The 27,459-nt window shown below is 37.4% G+C and overlaps 1 protein-coding gene across 1 annotated transcript; it reads left to right on the forward strand.

The window, feature by feature from the left end:
* On the forward strand, positions 1-25,041 carry LOC146488696 (reversion-inducing cysteine-rich protein with Kazal motifs-like). Its single transcript, XM_085119501.1, has 30 exons — positions 1-249; positions 678-736; positions 1,007-1,081; positions 1,259-1,295; positions 10,193-10,332; positions 10,768-10,801; positions 10,893-10,948; positions 12,164-12,287; positions 13,091-13,117; positions 13,233-13,294; positions 13,381-13,467; positions 13,597-13,645; positions 15,070-15,111; positions 15,355-15,431; positions 16,158-16,232; positions 16,342-16,369; positions 16,990-17,050; positions 18,525-18,675; positions 19,341-19,405; positions 19,668-19,804; positions 20,361-20,393; positions 20,650-20,760; positions 21,345-21,400; positions 21,809-21,944; positions 22,315-22,428; positions 22,692-22,833; positions 23,269-23,358; positions 23,747-23,808; positions 24,474-24,601; positions 24,883-25,041. Exons 1-30 carry the CDS (start codon positions 195-197, stop codon positions 25,024-25,026), a joined length of 2,457 nt encoding a protein of 818 aa, XP_084975627.1. The 5' UTR covers positions 1-194; the 3' UTR covers positions 25,027-25,041.
* Positions 25,042-27,459: the final 2,418 nt, after the last annotated feature.

Raw genomic sequence — 27,459 nt, forward strand, 5'->3', positions numbered from 1 at the left:
GCTGATTGGTCCCTTTCTCTCGCAACAATTTCCCGCTAATTGGCCGTTTGATGTGATTGGTCGTTGAATGGCTTACTTTTGAGAGGCGCATCTCTTCCATCATTTCTATAACACTAACCATGCATCGTTTGATATTCCTTAGACTGGAAACGGCTCGACATAGTCCATGCAGCTCTTGATCTCTCCGCGACAACATGCTCGTGCTCTTTAGCACATTGTGGCTCGCCTGTGCTGTTATCAGAGGCCAAGGTACGGTATTGCATTTGAAACGATTCCGTGATTATTTTCGACAATATCCTCGACCTGACCGTGTGCTATTTATTCATCTTGTAACCGCTAGAATCTTGCTTCACAGGTATTCTGGTGTTTGTTCGCTTCTCGCTTCGCCTAATCTCTCGCCTTAGTCGGTCCTTTTGTGAACTGGTAGTTCTGTTGGTTTTAGGTCGTTAGAATTAATCACGGTTTGTGGATTTAACTGAAGAAATAATTAAGACAACCACGCGAATCCGAATGAATCTTCTTGCATTGAATTGAATGTAAATTTCCGGTGACTCGATGTTGGTCTGCGGGTTAGTTGAGATTTACGTCAAATAGCTGGCCTTTGCTGTCAAAGTTTGTTAAGTGAAATCTTCACAAGGATTTTACCTCTCTAATATTTCCGTTCTTTTATCTTACAGCCATCAGTTGCTGTCGAAATGCTGCTGAATTTGGGGCTTGCAAACTTCGTTGTAATGAGGTAATGTTCATCCTACATACGATCTCTTTTATCTTGCCCGGCGGGACATTGCAACTCCAAGTAAAGTGAAAAGCAACGATTCATTGTTGTTAACGTAGTAGATGAACACTTCATCTTGATCGTTTTCAGAGCGTTGAGTGTGAAATTTCGCTGTACTTTGTGCGTGTGAAGCGATTCACACGCACGCAAGTTTATTTTAGACCGTAGGCAAATTGAATTCAAATGCTACCGCTAACATCTGTGTATGTTGTTTTGATTCTACTATGTCAGTTGGATACCGAAACAGACGTCAGTTTACGCTATCAGAAACTCCGTGAACTTCCCAAACATTGCCCGGGCCATTTGGTAAGCAAAATATTTCACATTTGTTCAGTATATGTTTTAGCGAGCGCTTTGTCGCTTTGTGCTAGCAAGTCTTGCAGCATAACAATTACCTGCAATGCCCTGAAGAAATGGAAAAGATAACCGGCTTTTTCACCGCCCATACCACTAATACTGTGTCTCATAATCCTCTCCTTTCAGATTTCCTTTTGGCAGTGTCTTAATAGTTCAAATCCAGGTGAGTAACGTGGAGGAGTAACTAGTCGTATCTGCTTGTATTGTCAATCTAATTTCTACTAATAACTTCTGCAAATAAAGGCCTTGCTTCGTATAATAGGCCAATTAGCTTCGGTCTAAGTTTCGTCGCCTTTCTTGTAAACGCAAAAGAGACGCATAATCGTACGAAGTGTGTGTACTTTACAACTTTCACAGACTGTACTGTCGTTTACGCTTAAAACTAAACGAGGTGAGAATTAGATTTCAAGAGAATTATGTCTGAAAGGTCGCGCCATTAGTTTGCCACCGTTTGTGAGTGTTTATCCATGCGTTCCGAATTAGCCAAAGTTATCCTGGCTTTTAAGGCCCCATGTTTTCCACTCGACTGTTGTCAGTAAAACGAAGTTTCATTAATTTACATGTAACGGATTATTCTGAAATGGTTCCAGCTAAATCCCACGTGTTACTGGCGCGTTTTTCCTTATCATTGAGTCGCTGTTAATGGCAACCTTTTAACATGGCATCATCTCCAATGCAAAGCGGGCTTAATGGAAAATTAATTGGGCTGTTGTATTGTTTTTTCTTGGATAGTTATTTTTCTCGTTTCCTCCGAGAGCATAAACCGTTCAGAAGGGATTGCATGATTGTATGCTCGGCATTTTAGCGTTCCAGAATAACACACACAAAGGGCAAAGTAAATCCTCCAATGTAGACAGAAAAAAGTCAGCCACCATCTTCTGTGGCTATCGAGTTGAATCCAATGGCATCTTTTCGACGGTTTTTTTTTTTTTGCCATTAAATACAATGTGTGTTTTTGGTCTCCGCCAGAGGCTAGTATGAATAATTTATTCTGATCAAACAAGAGTTCAGGATTTATGTTCGTCTCAAGAAGCGTTTTTTTAGTTCGAGAATTTTTGGCAGGTTTTGGGCGTCTGTCTCGTGTTACGCCCGAAGCTAGGAGTACATTCCTCTAAACAGTGTATTCTGTCTGTTTTCGCAACATTCCCCCCACAGCGCTATTTGGCCATGGTCTTTTGTTTGCAAAGAAGAAAAGAAATTATGCGATCAAATTGGGTGTTAATGTTCTATCTCGCGCAACGAAATAATTTGCTTCGCGACAAACATGCCAACATACTATCCCTCTCTTTTTTTGTAAGCTTATATCAACACCATAGCTTTTTTGTTCCTCATTACATAAGTGTGTTTTCCGAGGGATTAGTCTTTTTTTGTCGTCTTCTCGAAAGGAAACAGGTTTAATAGTTCTGAAAGTTGACATATTTTGAAGAAAACAATGCGATGTCTTCATTAGTACAAGGTAGGGCAGCTCGAATGGAACAGGAATTTGTTTTATGCATTTATCGGGTTTCATATCAATCTACTGCCACACTATATCACCAGTATTAATTTTCATGGTTGGAGATTACAGCAGACATTTTGTTGAAAGAAAAACAAGAGAAAAAAGGAAGAAGAAAATGCAAAAAATGTTAAAATTTTTGTTGTTTAATGGTATGAAATATACAGTATATTTAGCTATCCTATTAATCTCATAGACCATATTATTGGGACCAAATCTATTCCTCGTCTCCGGGCTATTCTTTTTCTTGTAAATTACAGAGTTTTTAAAGGTTTTATTGTTAATTTTGTTCACTGTCATTATCATTGTCATTATCAATATATTATTAATAGACTTTTGCTAAAATGAAACTTTGTGGTGGGCAAGGAGGGAACTTTATGAGGACCCAGAAGATACCCATCTAGTTTGCTTCACAGATAAAAAACCTGATAATTTTTTCTGCAAGTCCTAAGAACACATTAAGACATTAAGGTATTAGCCACAAAGCTTTTAAGTGGCGAGGAAGGTATCCTTATTTAACCTAACACATAATCTTGTAAAAGCATTTAGAGTGCATCTACATGTGAAAAAAAGTGCTCAACATTAAATGGGCGTTTTTGAGCATTTAACCCCCTCTTAACTTGGAAAAGGTCAGTTTTTAATCTATATCAGAATGCCTTATTTGATATTGTGTTTGATTGCTTTGGAAGTGGTTGATGATATTCCTTTCAATTTTAAAATCCTATATACTGTAGCTAAATGCATTAAATGTTTTCATAATTTTTCACCTCCAAGTTGCTTCTAAATTCGAACTTGAAGCTTCTACAAAGTTGCTTATTAAGTTTAGATCTTTGTATTGTAACAGTGCAAAGGGCAAATAGAGAAGCATATTTTCCAAAAATGTAATACTTGGGAAGAATTTAAAACATTTGGCTCATCTAGGCCAGTCATTTACAGGGGCCATTGAATGTTCTTAAATCTTGATATGCTATAATATCAGATTTTAATGATGCAGTGCCTTTCAGAATAGCTTTGTTGCCAAACTCTTTTAAATTCTTTCTAATTCGTACAGAAGATCCCTGTCTTATTCTGTGCCGGTGATGGTTCCTTTGTTGATCATTGGGCATTTACAGTTGTGTACCATATAGTGTGGTGTAAGACTGGAAGGTGTTAAATAAGTGTCTATCTTTGTGTGGCTGGTTCTCTTGGCTCTAATAATTCACACATTCAAATTTCTGTGCATTGATGGTTCTCCCATGCTACAGGGAACAAACTAAATTAATAAGTTATAAATTATTCAGCTTGTTTGGGTACTGTTCCTTGTGGTAAATAATTTTCTCTTGGGCAGACTTTCATGGTGGAAACTTTATATTTACATAATTTATCTTGCACTCAAAATGACGCGATACACAACATCACACTGGGCCATTGTGATTGCAGTAAATGTACTGACATAGAATGAATTTTCTAGACCTAACATAACTTACTTAGTCCACTTCATCCCTGGTATGATGTAAGTGCTGCAAAGATGCTGAATGATGGCATAGATTGAGTCAGTATCACGAACCCTTGTATAGAAAAGTTTTAAAAAAGCTGAAGAAATTTTCTATAGGAATTTGAGAAATATATTTATTATTTGTTAGAGTGGAGCCTTATTTTAAACGAACCTCTACATAACAAAGTCCTCATTATAACAAAGGATATTCTCGAGCCCGCCCTTTTAAAATGTATGGAACAAAATCTCATAACGAACCCTAACAAACCAATTTGCCTGGTCCCTTGGCACTTCGTTAAATCAGAGGTTCCTCTGTAATTAGAGATTGTGCAAGGTTTGTGTCAAAGCTGGTTGGAGTGATATACTTGTTTGTTACCTTATGATCCATTATTAAATTATTAAATTTGCATCAGGAAATTTACTTAATATTAAAAAAATAATGTAAGCTGGAAACCTACCCCTTGAACAGTTTGGTTGCCCAGTTTTCGAGTTCTGGCCCCAGTTGTTCAAAGGCCGGATAACTTTATCTAGTGGATAAGTCACTATCCTACAGTGCAAATATTTCAGTATTTCCTCATGCACAAGCAAATATGCACACTCTAACCACTGCTTAGTTGAGGAGTGTACGAAAACCTTGGACAACATTTAACTTGAAGTATATTTTAGACGCTGAAGAGTGCCTTATCCAGCGGATAAAGTTATCCGACCTTTGAACAACTGGGGCCTGGCTAAAAGCCTGAGCAGATTAGGGCTGTTGATTGAAACAATAGGCATTGTCAATGATATCTTGGTTACAAGATTAGCTACATCTTTCCTGTTGCAAGTCCTTTAAGTGTAAAGAAGTCCCTTAAGGGGGGCTAGATGTATTTTCCATATCCCATTAATTTTTGGCTTGAATATCCTTATCCTTTTAACAGTAGCTCATTTAATTAGTTCCAAATCCGATAGTTCATTTCCTGGATTCACTGTTCTCAATATCCATGTAAGAATTATCTTAAATATTTGCCAAAAATCCTCTATCCTGTAAAGTCATAAAAGAATAATAGTTCAAATGCATATATGTTTACCTGTATATATATTTATGTATGGAGTTGTTAGTCAAGCATTGTGCATGATCAGCGCGGCCAAATGCAAGTTAATATATATTTTTCTTCAAAATATATCCACATGTCTAAATGCCAGTGGTGAATATACAAGTGTTTGCGACAAAATTTTAATTTCATTAGTCAAGATCAACATTCTTGGAGGTAGCAGAGAAACATGGCCAACATTCAAACTTGTTCCAGAGGACGTGTGTAATTTTTCTGTCACTAATAATTTATTGGCATTTTAAAAGTCTTGAATTTTTTTACTGAATTCTAAAATTTTTTATCTGCAGTTACCATGTTGATGTACATTGGCACTAAGCCCCAGTTGTTTTGTACTTGGTTTAGTTCTTAAATTTCAAGGATTCAAACAGTGTGATAGAAAAGGACTGCAAGCTGTATCATGTGACTTCCATGTTCTGATGCTGTATGTTTACAGTGCAGAACTTTTGCACAGATTCAAAAGTTAATAACTAAATTGCAACTAAAGTTGCTTTAGAGGAGATATGTTTGTGGTCAGGTTTATGCATTTTAAATCCTTTTTTAGCTTTAAATGTTTTGATGGATTGGTTATGAAAAGGGTTTTGAGGTTTGGAGGGAACCCAAATCTTAAATTTTTGCTGGCAATGAACCATTTCATGTGAGTTGGCTGCCATGTTCTAAACTTGGGTCAAATTTGGTACAAAATACAGTTTTTCCATAAGAAATGGACGGCAAATATTACTTCTTGTAAATTGATTTCAGAGACATTCAAACTTAGACAACTTGGTATTTACTTGGTAAAAAATTTTGCTAGTCAAATTTTAAAAGAAGTGTAAATTTGCTGTAAAGTAGACATTTACATTTTTAAGTTTCCACTCATTTGCCTGTTACGTCCCCAGGCAAATTTTGTCTACACAAGTCTTTTCCTGTCTATAGTCATTTGACCGGCAAAATCTTTGGTTAGATATCATTGATTTGCTGAGTTTGAATATTTCAGAAATTGATTGTGCAGAAGCTATTCATGTTTGTCGCAATTCAGAATGGTGGCCAATTAGTGTGAAAGGGTTTATTAAATTTATAACAATGACATTGTTCAGCAACATTTTGTGCTGCCAAGTTTTATTATTTCATATAGCCATCTTAATGTACTTCCACAATGTTATACAAGTAGAGAAATTATCAAAACTTATGTTTGGTTCACTGTCAGCTTATCTTTTCACATTTCACACTTAACCAACACCTGAGTCATTAATGTATTATTTTGATCCACGAGAAGCAAGTTCATTAATCCTATTGAGACCAGATCCAAGTTATTGATACCCTAAGCAGATTGTATAGTTTGGTATTGTTGGTTTCTTGGGAGAGCAAAAATTGTACCTGGAAAAATTATTGCCAGAAGCTTGACTTATTGGCAACAATCAGCAGTTCTTCAGTGGTAGCTTTTTGCTTACTGTGTGCATGCATGTATGCCTCTTGTAACCAAAATTGTTATAAGGTACAGAGAACTGGATGAAGCCAGGATTGAGTTACAAATTTACTACTAAAGATTCAACATTTGTTCATTTTTACAACTATGTGTAATATATTATTTTATTGCTTACTTTAGTACATGCCTTGATGTGTTCATACTTTCATACTTTTCTCTTTCAAATACTCCTTTAAGTTGCAAATTATACAAAACTGTCTAAATTTCTTCTCTGATTGATTTGGTGTAAGTTTACTGTAAATTTTGATCTTTAGCAAATGCAGAACAAAACTTTGACTTTAAAGTTATTAGCCGACCATTTTTGTAAAGTTTTGGTCTTAATGAAGTGTTTAAAGTTGCTCTAGAGTAACCAGCTGTATTTGTGTATTTAGATTGTTACCATTTATTCGATTAGGATTTTTCAGACAAAAATATGTCAAATAATAAATTTGGTTCTGGAAATATTTTGCAGTTGTGTTAATTTCTGTGCCTTAGTTTGGTCTTTAATTTTACCTGCAGCATTTTAGCTGTTTAAAATATTTGGAATTTTAGCTTGTGGTTTAATTGTTCTCCAATTTTTTTAAAAAAACGGGTCACTCAGTAGGGAGGTGAATGCTTTTGACAGTTTTGCACTAGGTTGTCAGATTGATTTGAGTGAACATCAATCACATTAGAATCAACTAATGTTAATTTGTGGCCTGCATTTTTTTGAGTTATTAGTGACTCCAGCCATTTACTTGTTGCCTTAAATATGTTTTTTTTAGCTGATTAGGTGAAACGTTAATGTTATTCTTTTGGCAACTAATTTTTTTAATCTCACTTGTTTGTTCAACTGAACGAGTGTTTTAGTTTCCTTATTAATGAGTCTCTTAGTAATGTGTTGTTGTGTTTTATGCTTCTTTGTTTCTTTGTCTTAATGTTTCAAAGTGTAAATTACTTCGTGTTGGTTAATGGCTTACTGTGTGTGATTCTCTGTATTGTGTGATCGATGCTCAACAGAGCAGCAGGACTTGAAACTCGATTGGTGAAATATTTTGGCAATGTGTTTATAGGTAATTAACTTGTAGGAGGCCTTTCGTGTTTTCAAAATAATTCCATTCAGAGCAAGGAAATCATTTGCCTTCCTGTGTTGCCACGTTGAAAGTAGAACAATAAAGCATCAGGGGTTGTTCCACCTCCAAAGGAGTAAGCAGCTTTTAGAGCTTAATAGTTTTGTTAATGTTTATTGTTTTGATCCAGATGTTATTTGGAGTCACAATTTAAAAGAAATCAAAGTACCGGAACACTTGGCTATATATAGCGCAACTGAAGTTACTCTCTTCAAAACGTTAACAGAGTATTCCACTAGACTTAATTGATATGCTAATAAGTCTTGTTTGAGCTTGGCAGCTCAGATGATTGAAAAAAAAAAAGAAAGAAAAAAGACAAAGAAATTGTTATTCCTTGTGCATGTTTTTGAAAATGTTTGTTAATCATTACATCAAGTTTCTATGAAATAAATGCATTGTCCTTATTTTCAATAATTTATGTCTTTAGTGGTTTCCCCAGGCAGTATTTTAAAAAAGGTATGAATAATGATGCAATTTAAGTTTTTTTTGCTCCTTGATGATTTGTTGGACTTTTCATAGGAGTGTATCTTATATATGGTTATTGGTACAAATGGCAGCTACTGACAGCAGTATGCCACTTTGATTGCGCATTTTTAATGGTGAGTACATGCTACCCTATTAATCCCAACCCCATTACTGATATCTGCGTGGGGTGCCCATTAATAGGCATAACAGCTGCTCAATTAGTGCTGTGTCACAGGAAAAAGAATGCCTGCCTGCCATTTGATGTATATATAATCAATTGTTACACATAGAATGCTTGGATGCAACTGCCACTAACACCGTGCTTGTAAAACATGCCTTTAGTTTTTGAACTTCATGAATGCCAAACTAGAAAGTTGGAAGTTTTCTGAAAGTTAGATTGTGGTAGATGTTTCATAATTTAGCGGCAGCACAGGTGGATTAAAATATCCAAAGCATTCATTTGAGTGGTGACAACCTTGCGGAACCAATTTACAAGACTCAACATTGGCTCCAATAATACAGGGAGTGTCAACTGCAGAAGGGTGCTCTTTGTAGTGGTGGTTATTTATAAAGCTTATTGTTTCAATTTCCCCTAACTGCTTGGTTAGGCTGGTTAATCGCCGTACAACATTAAAAGTAGCACGCATGACGTCTTCCATTAAGAAATAATTATAGTCATTACAGTACAATCATTACTTATTTGTCAAGCAGAGAAATTTTGAAAGTGAGGGGAATTGTAAACTAAAGGATAATTTTTGTTTGTTTTGATGTACAGTGTACAATCAGTATTTTTAAATTAGTTATAAAAAGGCTTGTGCTATGATAAATTAGTGATTTAACAAGACTGTATTGTGAGAGTTAAAAATTATGTTGCTTCAGTTGGTTATTTAAATGATTTTCCTAGACATATGATTGACAATAATATTAAGAGTCTAGTGCCATGCAGTCTAAGTGAGTTAAAAGCCAGGTGACTGTTAAGAGCTTGTTTCAGACAAATTGCTGCAATTTAATCTCAATTATTGCTGTCTTTGAAGGTGATTTTGTTTGGCTTTTGCGTTTGAGCTATATATCACAATAATGGTTACTGGTTAGGCCAAGATAATTATAGCACAATTAATGTGAAAGCTGGGAAGGTTTTTTTATTCATGCATTGCTAAGGAATAGTAAAGTCTGGTATTTTATTCCAAGTCATAATGGCAAGCCAGACTGAACTGTGAGAGTTTAAAATGATGTTGCTTGTTGAAATGTCACCTTCCTAACATATATGATTGACAATTAAGAGTCTAGCGCCATGTGGTCTAAGTGAGTACACCAGGTGACTGTTAAGAGCTCCTTCAAGACAATTGCTTCAATTTAGCCTCAAATTACTGTTAGTAGTTGAAGGTGGTTTTGTTTGCCTTTTAAGGTTAATGTATCACGATAATAGTTTCTGGACATAGGCCAATATAATTGCAGTAAACAATTTGGCACAGAAGTTAAGTGTTAGTAGTTTTTTCTAAAAAAATTGTGTTTTGTAAAAATAAGAATGAATTGTATCAGTAAGCCTAAGTTGTCTGGGGTCAAGAATGGATGATGGAGCATTGTAGCTTTGAGCAACTCTGTGATTGGAGCAGTGTTGGGTGTGGCTAGTTAGAGTGCTCAAGAGGTGAATGATGGCCCCTATCCTAATCACAGTGACAACATCTTAGTTAAGTTGCCATATTTCATTGACAAAGGGTATAAATTGCCAATTCCAGATTCCATCTTAACTTTGTCATTAATTTTCTAGCATGTTCAACATCTGAATTTGGGTTCTCCTTTCAATGTTAACATGATAATGTTTAAGCTGTGACAGGCTGTTTTGATCTGCCACTTTTAAGTTCGCAATGTTGATGTTTAAGAAATATAAGAAATAATATTTGTCATTTCAAGCTTTAAGAGCTGAAAGGGCATCCATTCTTCTTGTTAAGGTACATCTCAAGAATCTGTTCTAATCTCTTTTGCAGTAATCAGCACTTATATTGGAACAAGCCCATCCACCTTTGCCAGAACTTGTTGTCTTCTCCCTGTATCTCTTGAATGCCGCATAGCATGCCGCCAAGGAAAGCCAGAGAATTTGAGGAAAAACTGCTCCGAAGTGGAAGAGGTAATTAATCATTCAGACAAATAAGAGTTAACCATTAATTCTGCTCACTATGAGATGTGCCTAACCATGACCATTCTACAAACATTTTAAAAAAGTTCTAAAGTTATGATGACCGTGCAGGGGTTAAAAAGTGCCAAATCTCTGCAAGGAAGTGTGCCTGTCAAGGAATTTGTCTTTGAATTGATTTTTCTATTCATAAAATCTTTGTTGGTGGCCGCAGTAGAGCATACCACATAAAATGACATGTTATGCACACTGTAGATGTAATTTGACATTGGACTTAAAATTTATTTATTGTTCTATTAAACGAAAAGCAAGTGGAACTAGGGCATGATTGAAAAAGTTGTAAATTGCAAGTGTCTTGCAGTCGTTAGTTAGTTTCAGATTGTTCAATCCATCAAACTGATCTGTGTACCTAAATTTCTTTCTATTTAGAGTGCAATGTTCCGGTGTGTGGACAGACATCAGGGTAAGCTGCCTCTTTCTTCGTCTAATTTCTTTGTCATGCATTTTTGATTGGTAAATATTTTGTTTGCTGAATGAGTTCTTTTCAATAACAGCATCAAGGAACTGCTGCAAGAATGCTCCACAGAATTGCATCACGGCCTGCCAAGTGGTAAGCTTGACAAGAGATTTTCATTTTTATTTGTTGTATTGATTGTGAGCCTGTTGTTGATTGTGATGGGTTTGTGAGATACCGACAATGGCTTGGGTTGGTGTGGTGCCACCTCAATAGATCATTTCCAAGTTGCTTTGAACCTCATCATGAAAGTGCAAAGTTTTTATTATGAAAATTAGTTTACATTCATTTGCAAACAAAACTAATTTTCGTATGAAAAGTTTAGCACTTAGCCTCGCTTTCATAGTGAGGTTCAAAGAAACTCAGAAATGGTCTATTTTAACGAAGTGCCAAGGGACTAGACAAATTGGTTCATTATATTGGTTCTGTTCCATATATTTTAAAAGGCCAGGTTGGAGAATATTGCTTGTTATACTGAGTACTTTGTTGTATAGAGGTTCGTTAAATTGAGGTTCCATTATGTTAGGTTAGTTTGTTACATACTGAAAGTGAGAAAGAGGAGATAGGAGGGTGGGTAATGGCAGGGTGTGGACGGGGCGGGGTTGAAGGGGAGGGGTGACAATAGAAGTGAGGATGGGGGTGGGGAGGCTGAGGATGGAGTAGCAGTGATGGTGGAGCAGAGGTAAGAGTAAAGTGATAGTAAGGGTGAGCAGGGTAGAAAAGGAGAAACAGTGATGGTGGGAGGAGGTGAGAGTAAAGTGATAATGAGGGTGAGGTTGGGGGGAGAGGGGTGGAGTTGGAATGACAGTGAGAATTAAGTGAGGGTGGAACAGGCCAGTGAAGGTCAAGGAGGGATGAAAGTAAAGTAAATTTAATGATAAGGGTAGGGAATGAGGGATGAAGGTGAAGTGGTATTAATGGTGGCCAGAAGGGTGAGAGGAAAGAGTGATGGTGAGGATGAAAGGGGGAGAGGGTAGAGTAGCAGTGATAGTGGGGGGGTGGTGAGGGTGAAGTGACAGTGATGGTTAGGGTGGGGAGGATGTTTGATGGGATCAGAGTGGAGTGACTGTAGGGTGTTAGGTTGTAATGATAGTCATAGGATTTGTTAGTCATTTTGAGGGCCACAAGGTTCCTTTCAAGGGAAGCAATTATTAACAGGGTTTTCATGACTAGGAAAGGGTTCAATGAAAAAAATTAAGGTCATGGAGGGAGAAGTTAAGGATTTTACATCCAGTAGGGAAATTCTAAATTGTGCTCTAAATGCAGAAATTACAAAGTACTGACCTGCTCATTCCATACCCAAACTTGTAGGTATTTTCATCAGATCAAGCCCCATCAACTGCAGTCCAGAATGCTGTAAAAAAGGCCTGTTCAAGATACCAACATGTGGTGTCATGTGTAGAAAGTTTGACTCCTGATGTTAAACCATGCACTGGTAAGAATATACGACAAATAAAAGGGATGTTCAACACAGTGTAGTTAAGGACGGTGCCTATTAATAAGTAGTAGGCACGGCGTCCTTAAGTACAAAAATACTAATAATATTAGTATTTTTGTGCAGTTTATGACTATGTAGGAAAAGCAGATCTTAGCAAGGGCAATGAAAATTCAAGAAGAAAATTGGGGGTGACCATGCATTTTTTGGAGATAACTTAGCAACAGTTATTCTTAAAAGCAGTAATTAAAAATACAAAGCAATGTATAGCGTTTTTCCAAATTGAAGCTTTATTATCTCTAAAAAATGCATGGTTACCCCCAATTTTCTTTTTGGATACCAAAAGCACTTGCTAAGTTCTGCTATCTCTGCATAATTTTAAAACACGCTAAAATATTCCCATATTAGTAGCTACCACCCGTAGGAAACCCGAGTATCATGAGATGCGCAGAACGTATGTGCACCTTCCTTAATACTTAAACCCCGTGATGTGTGTGCTTTAATTTATGCATCTTGCAGTTCTTGTAAAAAATGTAAAAAGATGTAATTTTGTGTGCTGTAACCTACAATCTTAGACAGATCAAATGAAAAATTAAGACCATCCTTCCCCCGCCCCGCCTTTTAATGATGGAAAAATGGCACATTTTGCTTTGCGCGCGAATTCATTGATTTTGGGGGGAGGGGGGGGGTTAATTTCTCATTTTAATCTGTCCAAGATTGTAGCTTTGCATATTACACGATAATGTAAGATTGGGTGGTTGAAAACGCTGTAATTCATAATCATTCTTTTTTGTTTCCTACAGTGCAAGAAACAGATTCAAAACCAAAAGGTGAATATTCAAAGTTTCTGCTTCATAATCACAGACCTGGGAGTTTTCTTGAGCTAATACTTTTTTCATTCAATCGATATGCATTAAATTTCTTTTCTGTCTTACCTCCTTTTAGCGTTGAAATGCTGTAAAAAGCTTAAGGCTGATGATTTGAAATGCAAAAGAACTTGCAGACAGGTGTGTGGTCAAAGTGACATCATATAATTTATTATTATTTTCTTTAAAATTTGTCAACTTATTTTTCTGTTTTCCTGCTTTGCTAGGACCTCCAGTCACAAAAAAGTGCCACTACTTTGATATCAAATCTAGTGCAAGCTTGTGGAGAACCTTTTGCACAAGACAATTCTGAGGTATCTACAGTATCATGTTGTTTGAATTAAACTAGTCAAGCATAATAAATTATTCTTTCATCCAGAAAAAATCAGGTCTTGGTATGTTGGCAGTTCTGTTTTAAATTTTGTGTTATTTTTTGGTTTCAGCGCAATGAGCTTTGGACTTGTCTTCTGACTAATGCAGACAAGAAGCCTCGTGAGTAGTCAAAATCTGTGCATAGCTCTCCAAGAAGTTGTACAATTTCATCAACATGAAATAGAGAGAAAAAGAGAAAATTAGATCTAATGCAAACACTTTATTAGGGAAGCGGTCAAAACTACTACACTCAAACAGGACCCACCAAACCACAAAATAGATTTTGGTCTCTGCCTGTACCCCCCTCTATCCAGTAGCAAAAAATGACAGTGAGATTCAATCCTCACTTTTCCTGCTTAATTAGCAATGCTGACTCTTGCTAGCTGAATATTTCTGTGTCAACTCAAATTTAAAAGCCAATGAAATTTTGTTGGTAATGTTCACAAGATAGGTGGTGTCTTCGATAACCCCCCTACCCCAGACAAGGTGGGTCCTCTTCGAACAAACTTGTTATGATCAGTTCCCTTGGTTAACTTTCATTTTGGAATCCAAAATATATGGATTCATTAAAAGCAACTTTATTCCAGTGTCAATATCAATACTAGTTGTAGCCAGAGTCTTTAATTAAAATGAAACATCAACTAATTGTTTGAAATTTACAAACCTAAGAGTTGAAAAGTTCCAGACAGTACCTGTACACCTGTGTATTAATCGTACATGAGTTTTATTTTTATTTTATTAGCTTCGCCAACTTAATATAGATGACATAAACAAAACAAATAATGTAAATGATACAATACAGGCAGGGACTCCGCAACAGCTCACGCCAATTGCTGTGGGCTTGGAACACATAAAATTTACAAACAAATTTTCTAATATTATTATAGTGGTAGCAAATGGTAATGTGGGAAGGCGAGACCAGTGTTTTTCTTTGCGAGCCTGAGGCATTTTGACTTTTTAAATTGCAAGACTGAGACTTGATTTGAAGTGTTTTTAAATAGTGCAAGTGCAAGACATTGAGTTGTGAGCTATCAATTGGCTTGTGTGGATTTCTTGACGCCCCTTTCAGCCTTTTATCCTGCCTCTGCGAACTAGCTGGAACTGGAAATTCCACCACAACACTACGTTATAATATCCTAGAACAAGTTACTTGCTGTTTTTTAGTGCTAAAGGGACATGGCGATACTTATTGTGGAATTCAGAGAAAACGTCATTTATAGAAACATACAAACAAATTGGGACTTCAAGACTTCTTAGTCTTTCAAAAAAATCAAGACTCCAAGACAGCTTCACGAAAAAATCAAGTCTGCGAGACACACATAACCGCTAAATAAGCAAGTTTGCGAGACCCGTAAAATTCGTCTAAAATTTTGCGAGACCCAGAGTTTTTGAAGAAGCATCCGCCACCCCCTAACTATAGTGAGATGTGTTCACAATATTACAAAATTCTGGGTATGGGTTTTCTGGTCCATTCATTTAAAATTATAAATTTAAATTATAAATTTAAAATTATAAAATTATAATTATAACTGGATTTTTTGCAGGCCCAGTTTGCCCTACAGGAGCACCACCCCCTCCAGTACAAGGTAAAATAAATGCAATAAAAATAAATGAAATATTTTATGAATTACTGGAAAACAAGTAGAAGTGCATTTATGTTAGGAAGTGCAGATCCTCATTAGAAATAGCCTGTCATTCATTGCTAATGTAAACTTTATCATATCATTTGGCATGTAAATATTATGTTCAAGGAAAATTATTGTTAAATTAATTTGCTTTAGTGCATGAGGTCGTTGATTATTTTTATCTAATTCCTTTCTGATTTTCAGTGTTAGGAAGTGACAGTGCTCGGCTCCAGTGCTGTTCTAAAGCTAAAGACTCTGATTGCTGGCGTCTGTGTATTCAGGTTTGTCTGTTTTCTCAAAACTATTTTCATTCGTTATTGCACAGCAGAATAGATTCCCATGCTTGGTTATTCTTTTGACAAGAGTAAAATACCCTTCCTTTGATCAGTCAAGAAACTCATCAACTCTGGTCCCAAAAATAATCTTTATGGATGCCTTTCTTTGACTTACACTGTATTTCAGACCTCTCAACCTCAAACCACCGAAAATCTGGAGACTGAGGTAAAAAAATCTTGAGATTCATTGACCAGCAGACAATACCAAGTAAACACAGGTGCTAATCAAAAGAAAGTGCAATTTCCGCCATTTTGAAAATGTGAGTGACCAAAATGCGAGTGACTGGTAATGGAAACCTAATTTGGCACATGTCTTCTACATATGGTCATGGACTGTGTTTCCAGCAAACAGACGGATGACCTTAAGGCTGTTTTCTAACTTAATGGATTGATTTGCACAGAATGCGCACAAGAAAGTCACCTAAGCAAGCCAAAAATGAAATTATAGAAGGAAATTGAATGTATATCCTTTCAGCTTGTGACTGTATATTGTGAGATTTTTGTGTCTTGTCGTGAGACTGTGAGACTGAACTGAAAACCGTGAATGTCATGGCAAAATCCTGAGACTTAAGAGGTCTGGTATTTATACATTGTGAATGTGTGACATTTCTGAGTAGTAGGGGCTTACCAAAATAAATGATATAAATTATGTTAATGTGTTTGTTTTAATAGATGTACACGTCTAATTGGGGCAAGGCACAGAACTGGCAGGCTTTTGATGTCAAATGTGGTTATAACCCAAAAGAGGTATGACTCACTATACTTCTCATAACATCAGTCTGAGTGTCCTTTTTGTTTTGCTTCTCTTGAGTCAGTTTGTGAATAAACAAAATCTCTTGCTCTTGCCTTTTTGCAGATCAACATGGTAAACTGTTTGGCTGATGGTGAGTAACTGAAGGGATGCGCGGAAGAAGGCACTAAGTGACTTTTGATGTAAGGTCAAATTCTCCTTTTATTTCACATTAGCAAAAACAAGAAAATTTGGAAGGAGAATTTAGCAGTTTATCAGAAGTCACTTGGGGCTTTTTTCCAGGCACCCCTTCAACTGTAGACCATCTGTTTCGCATGAAATGAATAAGATTGTGGTTACCTAAGATAAATACACAAGTTTCATCCCAGCTTATCCCCCAACAAATTTTAACTTTCTTGTCCAAGATGGTGCTGAAAAAAGTATACATGTGTGTTACCCATCAACACAAGAACACTGGCATGGTTTGTTAACCACAATCCTTTCGTTCCAAGACACATACACTATCATTCTGTCCTGCAGCAGGTTGAAATCATTTTTATGTAGTTTGAAATGTTGGCATTAAGTGGCATTAATCTGCAGTTTAGCAGATTGAACAAGGTTGAGAGATTCATCAGTGCTGACCCTTGAGTTCTGTATCATGCTGGTCAATCTTCGTGACATGCATTTAACCCCTCCCTTGTCCCTTCACATTAAAGAATATTGTTAGGACCATTAAAACGTACCAAGGTGACATTGTGACTGTTGTTTTTACAGTTGCTGAACCATGTCAGTTGGGCTGCTCTGGCCTTAGCTTCTGTACAAACTTCAACAACAGGTTGGTATCTAAAAAGTGTGCACAGGTCTGCTAAATTGACTGCCATGTTAACTAGTAAATAATGCCTTCAGGCAGCTGGTACATCAGCATTCTGCCAAGTCTGAAAAGTTAATGGTTCACTTAATGGTTCATTTATTTCACACTATTTACACAACATTAATATAGAAAGAAAAGTATTACAACAAATGATAACAAGATAAAAATAAATACAGTACAAATTATAAACTGCGTGTGGTGATCAAAGTAGCAAAGGGTTTCTAGTTGACCACCACCTACTTTTAATTAGACAAAGAAATGACACTGAGCTTTAATAACTGAAATGTAGGAAATGTTTGTAGAGCCTAGGATTAATGTACACAGGGTCCGAAATTAACTTTTTAAGGCAGGCGCCAAGTGGCGACTGAAACTTTTTTTTCAGTCGCCATATGGAAAAATGTGGTCGCCAAAAAGCAGAAAAAAAGTGTCAATAAAATTTTTCCTTCGCAGCGAAACACAAACCAAAATTTTGGGTTGCCATATGGAAAATTCTGGTCGCCAATTTTTCTTTTAAGAATCAGAACGAAGAGAACGCGTTTGCGTTTGGGGCCGCAATGGCGATTTATACACCTACCACTGAAAAACCACGACGAACGAATCGAATGCCGGCTATATACGCAGTTTCATAAGACTGCTAAATGTTTCAAGTCAACTTTATACCTTCTCTTCTCTCTACCTTTTGGACAAGAAATGTACCCAATTGAAAAACTGCCGGTTGGTTCTTTGCTCTATGTTCAAAACCGTAAACGATCTTTCCTTTCGCGTTCTGTCAACGGATCGCCATGTTGTTCGCACCAGGCCACAACCGTGCGCATTTCTCGTCCAAAAAACATGGCGGTGAAGCTTCGCACTGCTCGGGCTGTGATAGATTTATAATAAAAGGAAAATCGGTTATATACTTCAAAAGCATTGGAAAGGTAAAAAGTAAGTGAGCAATTGGTGGGCGACTTTGAATTTTATTTTTATCGATTTGGCTGAAAATCAAAGTTATTGTTTGTATAATGATCGTGGCATGAAATAGTTAATCGCCCGCTGGCGACTAGTTGTGAAATTCTGGTCGCCAGTGCAAAATTTTTAGTCGCATTGGCGACCAGGAAAGCGCAATTTCGGACCCTGGTACAAGAGAGAATTAAATTTGTGTAAATTTAGATGAGCATTTGAACTGGAAAACTCAAATAGCACATGTACAAGGCAAACTGACTAAAAACCTTGGAATCCTTGGAGTGTGCGGTTCCAGAAAATATCTACACATCCTCCACAGAAAGTCATTGGAAATCCCAAGGGGTAGGGGTTTCTCAGAAGCCAAAGTTTTTAAAGGAGAGTGTAAAGCGAAATTAGAATTTTCTGGGAGGAGAGGTATATTTATGGAAGCAAGAGTTAGAAGACAGTATAAATTCAAGTTAAAATATTCCCAAGTAAAACTCACTTTATTACACAGGCACACTGAACTGTTCCGCAGTTGTAACAGCAGGTCGGACCACGAAGCCAAGACTCACCTTCAGCAGTGGACAAAAGGCTTTGTTCAAATGCCCAACAATGCTATGATTCCAATCAAGGACATCAAGAAATGCTTGCCTGATACGTGGAAGGTATGCATTGGAGTTGTAACTTTGTGGGATTGTTACACTGTTAAAAATTTCATTGTGTTACTGTAAGTTTGAAAGAGCAGATAGTTCTAGATACATAATTACGTGTATCAGCAAGATTCAGACTTGGGGGTAAAACCTTCCGATTTTGTGTAGCCAAAATAACGTTCAAATCCACAGTCTCAGTTAATCCTGCCTGGAAAGGAAAGAAGTTTAAGTTTCTATGATCAGCCACAACCCTACATTAAGTTAAATTCTCTCTTTTCTGGCCATTTGGTGACTGGCGCTTTAGAATAAAGTTACTGGGTTGGCAACTCAAAGCAACTGTTAGGTTACCAGGTTCTTCGTAGTAGTGGTCCTTACATGGCTGAAACTTACAGGGTTGTGTCAGAAAACTTTGTCAGGAAAGTCCCAAGTCAGCGCTAATATACTCTTGTCAGTATTTTCTTCCAGCTCTAATGCCAGCACTTAATTTCATATTGAAACTCCTACATGTAGTACGCTCTTGTACTCTTGTGTACTTTTGTGTTGGGAATAATGGATTACTATATGAACCACAATGCTTTTCTTTTTCCTTGATCATCAAGCCCATTGTTGTCAGAGATTAGACAAGCTGTAGGAATTAAAATAATTAATCTTGTGACATTTGGCTGTTGTTTTTTCCCCAGGCCATTGCTTGTGTACTCCAGATAAAACCTTGTAGTGTCAAATCTCATAGAAGCACAATTTGTAGGTTTGTATTTCCAATGTTCTGTTTAGTTGTATCTTTGTTTCTGTATTCAGCTACTGATTTTTCAGGTTTTCTATTGACATTCAGGATGTAGCATTCAGCTTGCTGGTTTTATTTTATTATTTCACTCTCATATGCCTTATGGTGAATATCAAGCATTATGGCTCACAACACCTAATTTCTCTTTTGGATTAGTAAAGGTGACAATTCTTTGGCATTAATCCTTCCTTCTTTTTTGACTGCCAAATGATCTGTTCTTTTTTAGGCCAGACTGTGTTCAAATTCTTGAGAAATGCCGCAATTTCAGCGATCACCTGGCATCTTTGACTCCTGAAAAAGTTTGTGATGAATTGTCACCTCCGGACAAACAAGCTCCTTGTATTTCCCTCCAAGAATATCTAGGTATGTACATAAAACTGTGAAGGCAACTGTTTTGATTAAGCTGATGTTGACATGCTGTCCATTTGCTTGCAACAGTTTGGTTGTTTTTTTGATAAAATATAAACCAAACATCAACTTAAAATTCGTCATACAGATATTATGCCTTTAATTATGTCCTGAGCTGCTCAATTTTCCAAGGTCTCTGTTAGTAAGGGGGCAGTATGTTATGCTACTAACATTGTCGTAATACAGTCTGTTCAGTATTACTTCTTGAGATGCGTGGGTTTGGTGGGTGGGTGGGTGGGATCAAGATACTGATTGATAGTGGCTGCCAGTGGCACATTTACATGCTGACATTTGATCTCACCCCGCAGAAGAATTGTAAGTGTCGCCATAAATACATTACATGTACATTGTGGCAAATCAAAACTTTATTTCTTAGTTGATCGTACTATTGTTGTTCCCAGTGAACGGCTACAACTGAAGGCAGTGCATTGACATTGCAAGGAGAAATGAAATGTTTTAAAACATTCAAGAATAAACAATTGAAGAGTGATACATATTGTTTGCTTTTCAGTGCCAAGCAAGTATGCTGATGTGACAGATGAAGGTAATTTTAAGGATGACTATTAAGAAGGGTTAATCATATCCACAAATTTGTTTAGTGTCTGATGCACAAAACCTGATATGTATAGATAAGGGCTGTGATGCTTTTTGAACTGCATAAATTTGAGGTATGGTGGATAAAATTCTTGCAACTTCAAATATGATTTTTAAGGAAGTTGTCTGCTGACACAGCATTTCAGACCTTCACTGTATGGAATATGTGATTATTTTTCTCACTGCATTGTTGTTTGTTGTTACAGTGACCCACCCATGTCATCCAAATCCATGCAAGGAAGAACAAGTGTGTGACATAAACAGGAGTTGCTATGGAGCTATACTTGACAGGTGTCAATCACACACATGTGTTCCAGGTAACTACCTTTACCATCTATTGAGAAAACTTTGTCCAGTGCAAAGTGTGAATGGTAAACAACATGACCCGATGGTATTGTGAGGTGATCTAATTAGCATGCGTGCATTTGTATTAATATGTAAATTTTAAACCCTAAGAACCACATGTGCTTTTATTTCTGAATGCAAATGTGAAGTGCTTGACCTCTAAGCTTATTGCATTCTTCGTGTTAGAAAATAAATGTACAGTACGTGCGGTTTATAGGGTTTAAAATTTACACATTTTTGCGGACAAAAGAAAAAACACAAAATAGGTGCAAGCTTCAATCAAGTGTATTTAAAAAAAGAAAACAAAACAAACAAAAAAAATTGCAAAGTTTTAAAGTGATGTTATAGGCGAAATTTTAAGGAGTATAATTACGTACATGTATGTACGCGCTGCTTCCATGCTAGGAAGCAAACTGTTTTGGTGTTTTAGTTTTTTATCTTTAAAATTTCTTAAAATTCACGAAGACAAACGTTGTGGAGCAAGCAGTCTATGTTTATTTTTACAGTTTTAATGGTTTCACATACAAGTGTTTTATTTTAATTATTTTCTACACAGGTTGTCCACTTGGTGATGTTTCCAGTTTGCTTGTGCGAGTGGGAGAATATGCCAGGGTAAGTCCACATAAAACAGTCTTGCTTCATCAGTCAAACGTTGCTAAGATCCTCTCTCTTCTATTTTCACCCCTTCACCATGATGTACATAGCGTGATGATGATGAATCAAGATGCTTTAAATTCGCACAACAGAGTATTTGTTTGCAAATACGAGGTGACGTTTGTGTCCAGATGTTGCCAAAAAAAATTGTCCATCTTTTCCAGGAAATATTGTTGACAATGGCTAATTGTTTTGGCAACATTCGTGCACTCCAACGTGTATTTTCTAGCACACGTTTGCACCTTTTTGTTTGCCGTGTACCGAAAAAAGCGGACAGAGTTTTAACAACTCATGTCTCCTATTCCCTCAAAACATAAAAAACAGGGTTCATTTGGTGGAAATTTTAATGCTACTTTTTGTCGCCAGGTGCCTGTTGCAAGTGGCAGCGTTGGCTGCTACAGAATTTGCCACTGTGATGGAACATCTAAACTCAGCGACTGCATAAACTTGGAATGTGTTCGACGAAAGCCGTGTTTTATACAGGGAAAGAGAGATTACATAAGTAAGTGGAAACTCTTGGTGGCAATCGGCAGTATGGTTCAGCCATTCAGTTAACGTACTCACAATCCTTTGCAGTTTCCTTTTTGTTTAATCCAAACTGCGCCAATTGCATTAGCAGGATGCATCACAAAATCTCTCACCATTCTAAGGTGCTCCTAGACTATGTAAGCTTTGGCTTAAACAAGTAATTTGAGCTTAACTGCATCAACCTATGGGAAATAAACTGTTGAGAATTCGAACTGGCCGTCAGGAGCTTCTTGTAAACACTCAACCACTCAAAACCTTCAACTACACAGTAAAGTCATGTAAATTGACAATACATTTATTTCCTTGTCATGTAATGATGTGATTTCTGGGACCCTTTTCTGTAGACGATGGTGAGTTATTTAAGGATGACTGTAATCTGTGCACATGTTTCTCTGGAGAGCTGACCTGTACCAAGAGACACTGCCCAATATCTATGTTTTCACCAGAGTACAATGCAAGTAAGTCGCATGTGTTGTTGGAACCTTGACAATTTAGTTAGGAGCAATTGCCAAGTACACTGGTAGACCCAATATACTCAGTTACACCATGTCACTTGACATAATTGTGAGTGAAATTTAGTAATTCTTTCACATATAGTACTTAATCTGTGTGCAGCAGATCACACATTTTGAAATGATTGTCTGTGTAGGCATTATTTGATTGCCATGTACTGCTCTGTTCTGTTGTGTGTTTTTTCTTAAATTCTTGATGTCCTTTCTAGGCCGACCCAAGCGGAACCAGACTCCTGACAATGAATCCGTGGACACTGATTTAATCACGACCCTCCCCTGTGGTTGTAAGAATTTGTATCTGCCTGTGTGTGGCAGTGATGCCAAAACTTACCCTAACCCTTGTGTGGCACGGTGAGGAAATTAGCTAACATCATAATATCAAGACTTAACCACTCTGATATATATCAGTATTTCTAAGTAGTCTCAAATTGAAGAAATGTGCCAAGTAATAGGAAACACTGGTGTAATCCAAGGCGTAATATTGGCTGTGCTTTTTCCCCAATCGATAGGGGGGTTAGTTAGAAACTACGGTGCTGCGTCGTTGGGGAGTAGAGAAGAATGGTTGGTTTATCTACAGAGTTTGATAACCAAAGGTAAATTGGCCACCGTAAAGAGATTGGAGTGCTGACGTTTTCAGCGTTAGCCCTTCGTCAGAGCGAATCGCTCTGTTGATAAACCAAACATGTGCCCCCACCCCCCCTCTCCCTGATTCCCCTAGTTGCTTTAGAGCTTAGCAGCTCTGACGTAAGCACTAATCATTTTTTGCGTGCTTGTTTTTTATCACAGGTGTATTGGTTTAACTAGCTCTCAGTTACGCCATGGAAACTGTGCGTCTATTGATCCATGCCGGTCAAACCCTTGTGCAGCTGATGAGAAGTAAGTAGAATATATCCAGGAGTTTTTACCCATAAATAATAGGTTATGTTCTGTGTGGTGTTCTGTCCAGATCAGGCCAATTTTTTTAGGCATTCCTTGTACGTGTAACAGTGTGTTAGTATCGGATTTATTGCTCCATTTTTGCGTGTTTGTTATTTGAAGACTTGGTAATAATTTGACGCTGAGACGCGACGGAGAAATGGCTTTGTTAGTCCTCGTGCATTAATTAATAACTGGCATTCATTGTAGTGAAGACTTATTAAATTGGTACTTGTGAAGTATACGCTGAAAGTGAATACATGTATGAAAGATATCTGCCGCTATAATTTGTGTGCGCTAATTGGTGTGAGTTTTGCCGTAAAACGTTTGTTAATGTTTTTATTTCCAGGTGTATTGTGGAAAGAAAGACTTGCCTTTCTATTTATGAACCTTGCAATCAATATTACTGTGGTAAGGAGTCGTTTGTGAGAATATTAATGAATTCTGTTAAGTGAATATTTTTATTTGTATAAAAAATTTTTTATTCTGTTGGGAACAATTGACCAAAGTGTTACAGTCATTCCAACCTCGTTCTCATCCTCCCTTGGAACGAGGCTGCAGTCATTCTGTATCACACGTGACCGGTATTTTGAATAGTAGTATGTCAATCGAGTCTCCAAAATTGCGCGTTAATTAAACTTTTCCGTTTGTTTCCGCGGCAAGTTGCGATCCCGCAACGAATTTTTATTGATTTTCTTTTAGCATGTTGAAGCCTTCTTTCAAACTGATGCGTAATTTATGATCGAAATCAGGCCGTCCGCTTGACTTAAATAAATTGGAGCGATGAAAATTTTAGTCAGGTGACCAGGCTCTGATTTCGTCTCGCGTTGTAAACCGTTCTCACAGGAAACACGAAAAGGAAAGCGAGCGACCATAAGGGGAATAAAAGCACTGTTCGCAGGTTATGAAAATTTCATGAAGATGTCCAATACAAGGTCCTCTCTGTTCTCTACTGATTGTTTCGTTCTTACTTTGCCGAGGAAGTTGTTGTAACGCAGTGCATCTGTGGTGTTATTCAAGCGATTTTACAGTATAAAATTCTTCATTTCTAATGTTTCTGTTTGTGTTTATATTAGTCTCTGAAGGAAAGTATTGTAGTGATCTACAGTTGGACCCAGTCTGCGATACGGAAAACCGTCAGCACCCAAACCTCTGCTCGCTACAGTTCAACCGAAAGAGTCTGGGGTACAGAGGCTTCTGCAAGGTTGGTGATTTAACCGCCTTCACCCGCTATTTACTTCCCTACCTTCCAGTGCCACTCTCGTTCATTCTATTGTCGTGTATCAGTAATTTCTTATGCGTGTGGACGTAAATTTAACTGGCTTTACAAGACAATGTTTGTAGGTTTTTCGTGGACGCACTTAACTTTTCACGTTTACACTAACCTTCCGTCCGTCTGTTATGCACGTCTGTTATTACAAACCTACCTTTTAGCTTTCCATGTGAAGATGTTGATTGTGTTGTGACTGTTTTCTATTTGTTCAGGATGAATGCAAGCCACCTTTGCCTCCTGTGTGTGGTGTGAATGGTGAGACCTACTCCAGTACATGTGCCGCACACTCTGCGAGAGTTATTGTTGATTATCAAGGGCGATGCAAGGCGGTGGGAGTCGGAGATGGTGAGTTGTGAAACTGAACAAGCTACTGCAAAAGCCAAACTAGAGTGCTCTGCGTAGTTTATCAAACCTTGGCCCGTTTACTCAAATTGGGTGCCTTAATGTTGTATTTAACGACCTTCGAATCAACTTTTGCTGTGGTCGAGAATTAACGTGACATCTGATAATCGAAAGCATGCGTAATAGGTCCCTGTTTTTGCAACCCAATTTCAGCAGCTATGTATCAGGCGAAACGGAAATAGATTCTGATCGCCGGTTGCTGTTCTAGGGCTATCTTGAATTTGCCTTAAGAGCCGATTTCTGAAATCATCAAAAATCGGGCGTCAGTCGTGAAATTTCGAATTCCTTCATATTTTGCCCATATGATCTCTATAGTGGAGTATTTTCAAAAATAACGTTAAAAGTTTCATCAGCGTGTAATTTTTTTCGAAATCGGGCAAAGTTTGAAATACGGCAAATTAGCATCCTTTCGGTCACGAAACTTACTGAAAATTACCCATTTTCATCTCGCTCGTAGAAAGAAACGCAATGTCCTCCATTAATGAAATGTTTACAAAATATAAACACATCCCTCTTCTTTATAATGCACTAGTTAAATTTAGATAAGCTTGAATATTGGAAATGCTTTGGCCGTTAGAAGAAACCCCTTTTCGGCAGTTTAAAAATTTAGCAAATTTCATCCAATTTCAACACAAAAGAAACCCAATTGGTACGTCAAGTTTGAATTTAAAATGAAGACATTGTTAAAGCACAACCTTTGCAGTTTACTGTGTTAAAATATTTCTGGCGGCAATGCAAAAGTTCCCCGTCGAGAGACCAAGATGTGAAGGGTACTTTGACACGACGAGAGCCTGTGAAACGAACAACGGCCGTCACGCTACATGTTAAATTATTACTTGCGACAAAGAATATGTTTTCTGTAAGCTGTACCGAAATTGCTAATAGTAGCCTATTCTCTGTTGAACTTAGTAGGATAACATTTTGTATGATTTTGTCAACTCATGTATTTTTACACATGTAGAAGTCAGGATTAGGCACATTTTGCTGTTAGTTGTGTAATAGGAAACTGTTAATTACATTATTCTGCTTCGGCTACTTTCAAAAATACAACAGTCAGGAAATACCAAACGTCAGAGTATTTCTAAGCTTTACTTCATCTCTTGATTGAGTTTTTAAGACAGGAAAGGCAATTGCTTTAGAATTATCAAGCGAAGATGGTATAAATTCACTTAGAAAAGGTCAAAGTTTACAGCAGTGATCAGCTATGTGATTGTCGCATCGCAGTATAAATATTTATGAAATTGCTATAAACTAGCAGTTTATTCTAGCCCTGAATTCGAAAAAACTCGCTAAGGAGGACTTACCACAGTGATCTGATCTGCAGCGCCAGTAACTCTTTTTATACGGAAAAAGGTGAAATCCTTGTAACTGCGTGACTCTGACAAACTAAGGCGTGATCAAAACCGCGTGGGACCTGGTAACCGAACTATCTTCCCACGCGTTACGAAGGCGAACAAGTAACAAACGACAAACAATTCCGTATTTTACTTCTGTAAATATGTAGTTCTTCAAGTTCCTAAACCAGCCGTCTAGCCAAATATACACTCCCCGTGCTTGAAAACGTTTTTTCTTTTTCTTGGCGGGGAGAGGGGAGAGAGGTTCCTTGCGCGTGAGATCTCGCGGACGTTTAGAACACAGCTTAGTGCCCTGTTTTCAACAGTCACTTTATATTTTCTACTGTATAGCACTTATCTTTGCAAATATCAAGAACGAAGTGGACAGTTACTATAGTGTTTTCTAACTACAGCAAAAGGCTAACCGTTAATGGTTGGAGGTTTCATCTATGATACAGTAGCAAGTAGAGTAGACATTGCAAGCTGTATGTATGGGGCCACACCTGCATTTTATGTCTACACGTAGCATTTTCCTAGACTGCAAAACAATCAATTTTTTGTCTTTCAAGTGCAGATACGGTACTCGGAGAAGCACAAAAAGCCTGTAATGTCATTCGAGTTCTGTTTTCCTACTGGCTAATGTTTATGTGGCATAATTAAAATTATGCCACATAGGCACTAGCTTGCCAGTTCAAAGCTCTCAGTTAGTGAGAGCGCCCAAATTTCAAACCAAAACCCGAGGAAACAAAATGAGTGGAATTGTGCAGAGAGAGGGTGCTTTTAAATTCGGGTTCATGTTTTCGCGGTTCTCACTATTCTTGAGCTTGGAACAGGCTAGGCTGCTAAACAGTCTTTTTGTGCACTGGTCCGTCGTAGGATCATGTGCGGTCGTTTCTTGTAGGAAAATGTCTACTCTACTTGCTACTGTATCATAGATGAAACCTCCAGCCAATAATGTTAGCCTTTTGCTGTAGTTAGAAAACACTACAGTAACTGTCCTCTTCGTTCTTGATATTTGCAAAGATAAGTGCTATACAGTAGAAAATATAAAGT

This window comes from Pavona decussata, unplaced genomic scaffold, assembly GCF_977016875.1.
Source record: "Pavona decussata unplaced genomic scaffold, jaPavDecu1.1 SCAFFOLD_9, whole genome shotgun sequence".
In the NCBI taxonomy this organism is placed as follows: Eukaryota; Metazoa; Cnidaria; class Anthozoa; order Scleractinia; family Agariciidae; genus Pavona; species Pavona decussata.